This window comes from Mesoplodon bidens (assembly GCF_964165515.1).
Source record: "Mesoplodon bidens genome assembly, chromosome: 5".
Lineage (NCBI taxonomy): Eukaryota > Metazoa > Chordata > Mammalia > Artiodactyla > Ziphiidae > Mesoplodon > Mesoplodon bidens.
Window position 1 is genome coordinate 86,893,534 of NC_138161.1, and position 6,840 is coordinate 86,900,373.

The 6,840-nt window shown below is 43.1% G+C and overlaps 1 protein-coding gene across 4 annotated transcripts in view; it reads right to left on the reverse strand.

Moving 5' to 3' along the window:
• PHC3 (polyhomeotic homolog 3) overlaps window positions 1-6,358 on the reverse strand; it is an 87,501-nt gene extending 81,143 nt beyond the window's left edge. For all 4 annotated transcript variants that reach the window (XM_081234547.1, XM_081234546.1, XM_081234545.1 and 1 more), the window contains exons 1-2: window positions 6,311-6,358; window positions 3,140-3,305 (exon numbers count right to left, since the gene is read on the reverse strand). In XM_081234547.1, coding sequence (XP_081090673.1) covers window positions 3,140-3,305; window positions 6,311-6,324 — 180 coding nt within the window. In that variant the 5' untranslated portion in view covers window positions 6,325-6,358. The remainder of the gene's footprint in view (window positions 1-3,139; window positions 3,306-6,310) is intronic.
• Between the last annotated feature and the right edge of the window lie 482 nt (window positions 6,359-6,840).

Consider the following 6,840-nt stretch of genomic DNA (forward strand, 5'->3'; position numbering starts at 1 on the left):
TTTTACTGAATTTTAATTATAATTTAAATATAAAATAGCCACATGCAGCTAGTAGCTACTATACTGAACAGAGCAGATATATCTATTAACAAAAAAATCCCCAAATATATCATTAGGTGAAATAGCAGGTTACTAAATAGTGTATAGAGTAAGATACCATTTATATTAAAATATTTTAAAGAATATTCAGGAAGACAGTAAAAGACTACTGATGGGTAGCTAGATTAGAAGTGATTTTTACCTTCTCATTTGTATTTTTCTTTAAATGTCTGAAAATACTTAGTTCATTATATTAATAACCACTTAAAATTATAAAGCTATTTTTTTAGAAAATTACTAAATAATCACTTTTTTAAATGTTTTTAAATGTTTTTTAAACGTCAGATTCAACTGTTTCAAAACAGAATAAAACTGTTCTTTCTAAAAAAATTCCTGAAAAAGTGTTAATGACTGTGACTATTTATGAGTAAAATGAAAACTATGAACCTGAACTTCATAAATCGAGAAATGTAGAAAAGCAAGTATTCTAATAAGAGGAAAATCCTTTATCTGTCCAAATGGTAAGTTAGATTATACCAGTACTCTGTAAACACATCCTAAAGTCACATCATGCCCATGATGACTCTGAAACAGCACCCTAAATCTCAGCATCAAACCACAGTTTTCAAAGAGCTAAGGGAGTAATAGAGCCATAATCCTACAGCTTGAGCTTCTGAGTCAGAACACCTTTACCACAAAGCTATCTCTTTATCCAAATCCCAAGAAAACATATTTCCTTGTGTTTTTTACCTTCATGTGTTCATATCTCAATTCCCCAACAAAAGACTGGTATACTGGGCTTCCCTGGTGGCACAGTGGTTGAGAGTCCGCCTGCTGATGCAGGGGAACGGGTTCATTCCCCGGTCCGGGAAGATCCCACATGCTGCGGAGCGGCTGGGCCCGTGAGCCATGGCCACTGAGCCTGCGCGTCCGAAGCCTGTGCTCCGCAACGGGAGAGGCCGCAACAGAGAGAGGCCCGTGTACCGCAGAAAAAAAAAAAGACTGCTATACCTACTGCAGACTCCTGTCACAAAACCAATGTAGGCTTCTGACACCTAGTTGCAGGGGACTATAGATCTGCATTGTGATTTAGAATCACAACAATATGTCTTTTTCGTCAGGTAAATCTATATATGTTCTTCTAATTCTATAACAAAATTCTAAAATTAAACTGAAATAAAAAATGAATAACCTATTTGGCACATATTTCTGTCAGAGTATAGTAATTTTTTTCTGTTGTCAGCACAGTCTTTCATTACGATTCAATACTATACGCATGGGAGAGAGACTCTTTAAATGCAAGTTAAAGATATAGCACATTGTTCTTATTTTGTTCCTCTAAAGGAGCAAGGACGGGGAAGAGGATTCTCAGGACTGAAAAAGAAAGCTGAAAGGTATTGAAGAACTACTTAGGTAGTTCAGTAAATACTGATTTGATTACATTTTAAGGGAAGCAATTCTATGATCTCATAAGAATTAGAGTTAGTGCTATTTGTGAGATATATCTATATCTACACATCTTCAATAACTTTTTTCTTATTAACACATCCAGCTTAGGTAAAGCTAGAGAACAAAATGGCATTTAAAATGTCACATCATCTGTATGCTCAAGCTCTAGATACTCTTCCCTATATCCCTTGCCTCAGAGAAAGGTGAAAAACATTAAAAACACACTCTCCATTCCAGTTTGAATTTTTACTGAACTGACTGGGTCTCCAACAATTCTGATGCTACTCCACAGTAACTTCAGAATCCTAAGCCACAGAACAGCTAAATAGCCAGTATACTGGGATCTCCGCTCCAGAAAAATGTATCAGGGAGATGACTGCATCACAAACAGGTGAGTTTTTTTTCAGGGTGGAGTGCAATTGTGCAGATTTGAGAGAAAACAGGTATAATGGAAAAAATAAGAACTCACGGAATGGTTAAGGGCACAACTCAACATCTGTCTTTTTTTTTTTTTTTTTTTCTTTTTTTGTGGGGTTGCGACAGGTCTTAGCCATGGCATGCAGGATCTTCACTGCGGCATGCGGACCTCTTAGTCACGGCATGTATGTGGGATCTAGTTCCCCGACCAGGGGTCGAAGCTGGGCCCCCTGCATTGGGAGCACGGAGTCTTACCCACTGGACACCAGCGAAGCCCCAAGGGCACAACTCTAAAGCTATAGTACCAACTAGTTATGTGAGTTTAGGAAAGTTATTTAGCCAATTTACAACATCAGTTTTCCCATCTGTTATATGGAGAAAATCCATGTAAAGAATTTATCAAATGCTTGGCACATAGCAAGTATTCAATAAATATTAGCTACTATGGTTTACTGAGTATATATAATGTGCCCCACACAATTCTAGATGCTTCCTTTAATCCTCATAACTAACTAAGCAGGTGGTCTCATCCTCGTTTTTCAGTTTCCTGAGGCTCAAGGAGATTATGCCTCTCACCCAAGGCTACATATCTACTAATGATAAAGAAAATGGAATTCAAAGAGCACATCAGATTGCAATGCCCATGCCCCTTTCATGCTATACCACATAGCCTCAACCTCCATTATTATAAAGGTTAACCAGGTAAATTTTATTTTCCCAACTAAGCGAAGAGCCTAAGACTTTTCCTAATTAAATACTCCCTTCCTCCTCTGCCCCTTAGAGCTCTTAAATGGATCCTCCTGTTTAGGGTTCTTAGGCCACTTGGGTTTAAAATGAACCTCTTAACATATCTACAGAGCTGAATAGATCTGAACAGATCCTAAGTCCATATTTTGGGTTCAAATGTAAAATAATCAGAAAAACCTAGAGCCATTCTTCATGTTGGGGCTCTTGGTTGAGTTTCTCAATGTTGTAGCAGTACCTAGAGACCTTCCAATTATAATTTTCCCAACATATTGTTTTATAAGCTACACGCTGACAAATGTAGGCCCTCTCAACAGAATGATTATTCAATAACTCTGCTGGTTGTTCCAAACATGAACAATTCTAACTGTACTCATTTAGAGGGTATCATGTAACTCATTTGAGGACATGAAACAATAGATTCATCTGGCTTAAGCGAAAAGTAATGACATCCTCAGTCTTAGACTACGCATCATGGTAACTGAAATACCTGTACAGCATGTCGGTCTGAGCCACTATAGACAGAGATCTGTGGTTGCTGCATTCGAGAGGAGGAAGTGGTGATGGTGGTCGTGGTAGTGCTACTGGTTGTTGTCGATACCGAAGATGTTCCAGGGTTTGGTTCACTATCCATAGCTGTACTGTGGTCCTTAAACCTAGCAGATAACACAAAGGATTTATATTGGCAAAAGCATTATCTTATGGTGTTTAAAGAATAATATTCCAAGAAATAATCAGCAACAGTCTAAATTTCTAAGAAGGCCCTCATTAAATACAGAGAGCACACAGTCTCCATAAACACGTGCCAGGGAAAAACACTTCACAAATATATAGCATATTTAATGGTTCATACCTACTAAATTTGAATTCAAATGACTCAGGATATGTAACTCAGATACAGCCTGGCCTAAAGTTTACCTTTTTATTGTTGAAGGAAGATGAGTGTTTTGAAACTAAAACAGGTGATGACGGAATACTTAACTACCTAGGAAAGTTAAAACTGAAGCAATGTCAAGAGTATTAAAATATTTCTTTAGGGCTTCCCTGGTGGCGCAGTGGTTGAGAGTCCGCCTGCCGATGCAGGGGACGCGGGTTCGTGCCCCAGTCTGGGAGGATCCCACATGCCGCGGAGCGGCTGGGCCCGTGAGCCATGGCTGCTGAGCCTGCGCGTCCGGAGCCTGTGCTCCGCAACGGGAGAGGCCACAACAGTGAGAGGCCCGCGTACAGCATTAAAATATATATATATATATATATATATATATATTTCTTTATATTCTTGTGACCATACTAATTACAAATTAAAGTCATTCTTATCTAGACATTAAAATAGGATGCCTATGGACTTGTGTTAGCTTAGTTTAGTAGTTTAGCTTAGTTTAGTCAATTAGCTTAGTTTTTGGTTACCATATATACTTTATTTAAAAATAAGCTCTCGGGCTTCCCTGGTGGCACAGTGGTTGAGAGTCCGCCTGCCGATGCAAGGAACACGGGTTCGTGCCCCGGTCCGGGAAGATCCCACGTGCCGCGGAGCGGCTGGGCCCGTGAGCCATGGCCGCTGAGCCTGCACGTCCGGAGCCTGTGCTCCGCAATGGGAGAGGCAGCAACAGTGAGAGGCCCACGTACCTCAAAAAATAAAATAAAATAATAAAAAATAATAAAAATAAGCTCTCTTAGAAAATAATTTATTAACTCACACTGCTTTCCCTCTAATTATTCTACAACGTTGTCCTCACTACATGTAATAACTGAGTAATACTCATAAGCAGATTACTCTGACTGGGTAAATAAGAGAAGCAGCTGAAAACAATTTCCCCACTTCCTTACAAAAATCTCTTTTTCACAAATAATAGCTCCAAATTTTGAAAACAGCATAATTGTGTCACTTTCCTCATGTACGGACAGTAAAGTGCAGCTATGTACCACACTGATTCTTTTCCCTACAATATTACAAACTCATTTCACTGCTGTGGTACAAAATTCCACTAAATACAGAATCTGTATTTTAACAAATTCAAACAACATATTAAGTCAATTCTGAGGGGCTTAATATTGTTAGAAACGAGAACTACAGTATTTTTTTGAAGGGTCAGAAATGCACCACAATGGTGAAAGGCACACTGGAGAATATACTGGCTTTATCTGCTTTTCTTATCAGTCTTTTCTTCTGAGAGACAAAACCTGACCCACCTCATAGGAGCAGCATTGACAAGAATGTAACAAGAACACTTTATACTTCACGAAAAGACAAAGGAATTTGGCACTAACTGTGTATGCACGCACTATTCCCATAAGGTGTCCTTTTATGTACAAATTTTCTTTGTTCTTTATATCATGTATGTAAATAGTATTTATGTGCTCTTTCAGGAATCAAATGGTTTAAAAAATCCCGATTTAATAAGAGGGAAAGTGAAAGGAAAAAAGTGGGGGGGGGAGCTGACCCTTACTAATTATTTTGATTAGTAAATGACACATTTTTATGCTTCGCTGAGTTTTTTTTTGCGGGGGGAGGGCGGTTTGTAGTTTTGCAAACTGCCTTCCAATCATCAAATCACAGCATCATATGGTAACTGTTCAACAGCATACAGACACAGCGGTAGATGAACTTTTTACCAAATTACTACCTGTCATAGCACTTCTGAACCACGTACCAAAGATATGCAAAACGCCAGCTTAAATTCTGGTCCTTTTACAGTGCTATTCTGCTCAGCCATGTGCCCAACCTCAAACCCTACGGTAAGCAGTTCAGTAACTAAATATGGTCACAGAGAATCCAAATGCGAGACACACGTCTAAACATCGGTGGGTAGAACTGGCCAAACCACTGCACTGCATTTGGAGACCTGGCACAAAAGAACAATTTTGGTAACTCCGCCGTCTACGCAGTTTTGCCTGCAAAATACAAACGGCAGTGCTGCTGCACCAGCGGCCTACCCAGGAAACACTAAGTTTGAGTCGCTAACTAAGCATACCATCACACCGCCACACAGGAATGTGGCCCTCTAGGGCGGCATCAACACTGCAGCCAGAGACCCGAAGGAAAGGAAGATCTTTCCTTGCAGGGTGTTTTCAGCCTCGTCAGACTCGCAACAGGCCCCGCCGCTACAAGGCCGGCGCTGCGACACCTCCTGCAAGCCTCCCGGGGGAGGGCGGTGAGCAGCCCCACGTCTCGCGTTCTCCCACTGAGAAGCAGTGGGGTGGCGCTGGACGGGGTGGGGTGGGGGGGGGGGGGAAGGAGGCGAGCGCGAAGGAGGCCTGGCAGTGCCCGCCCAGCCCTACCCAGCCTCCGCGGGCCCCGGGCGAGGCAGCCGTCACAAGGCTGCCCGCGGGGCCCACTTGCAGGGATGACAGCGCCTGAGGGGCCCAGTCGGGCTCATCTTCCGGAAGATTCCTACGGTCGGGGTCCGAGGGACGACCCTGCGCACAGGGCCCCGCAGATCCGGGGACAGACGGCGGAAGGGGCGCTCCCGCCGGGAGGTAACTGGACCCTTAACAGTTCTCCTCCGTCTCCCCACAAGAGCCAAGCGGGCTCCTCCACGATAAGAAAGCTCTCACGTCCCCCTTTCCCCGCACTGCCCGCGAAAGAGCCCTGAGCTCAAGGGGACGTGTCGCTGGCCCCCACTCGCCCCCCGGTTACGACATTAGTCACCAGCAAGTAACTCACTCCGCTTCCGCCATCTTCTCTCCTCCATCACTACCATGGGCTGCGCATGCGCCCCCCGGCGGCGACGGCGGCGGCGAGAGAGGGGGCGGGGTCGTCTAGCCTCGGGCCCCCGAGGTCACGTGGGGTCCTCGTCTTCCAATCCCCCCTCCCAGTTCAAGCCTTGCTTGCTGTGGAAAGTGACCAGGTTTCCAGTTTAGATACCAGTGTCTCACCTTCCCTCGCGCTCGCTTTCTCTTGCCTAGGGTCTTCTTCCTCTTGGGGAGGGAGTCTGTAACCAAGATATGAAAAGTTCTGATTAGACTGTTAAAATTTTTAAGAACATCTAAAATATATCAAAGCCTATGTGAACTGCAAACAGTGAGATGAAAGAGAATACCACGAGGATTGGATGATGAGGCGTCAGAGTGAAAGGAAATGCCATGGTAGCTGCAGGGTTTGTTACCTGGGGCGCATGGCAGTTTGGGGATGGAACCGGCAATTCCTCTCTTGGGCTCAAAGATGGTGTTCTAGATCCCCATAAGGTGGACGGT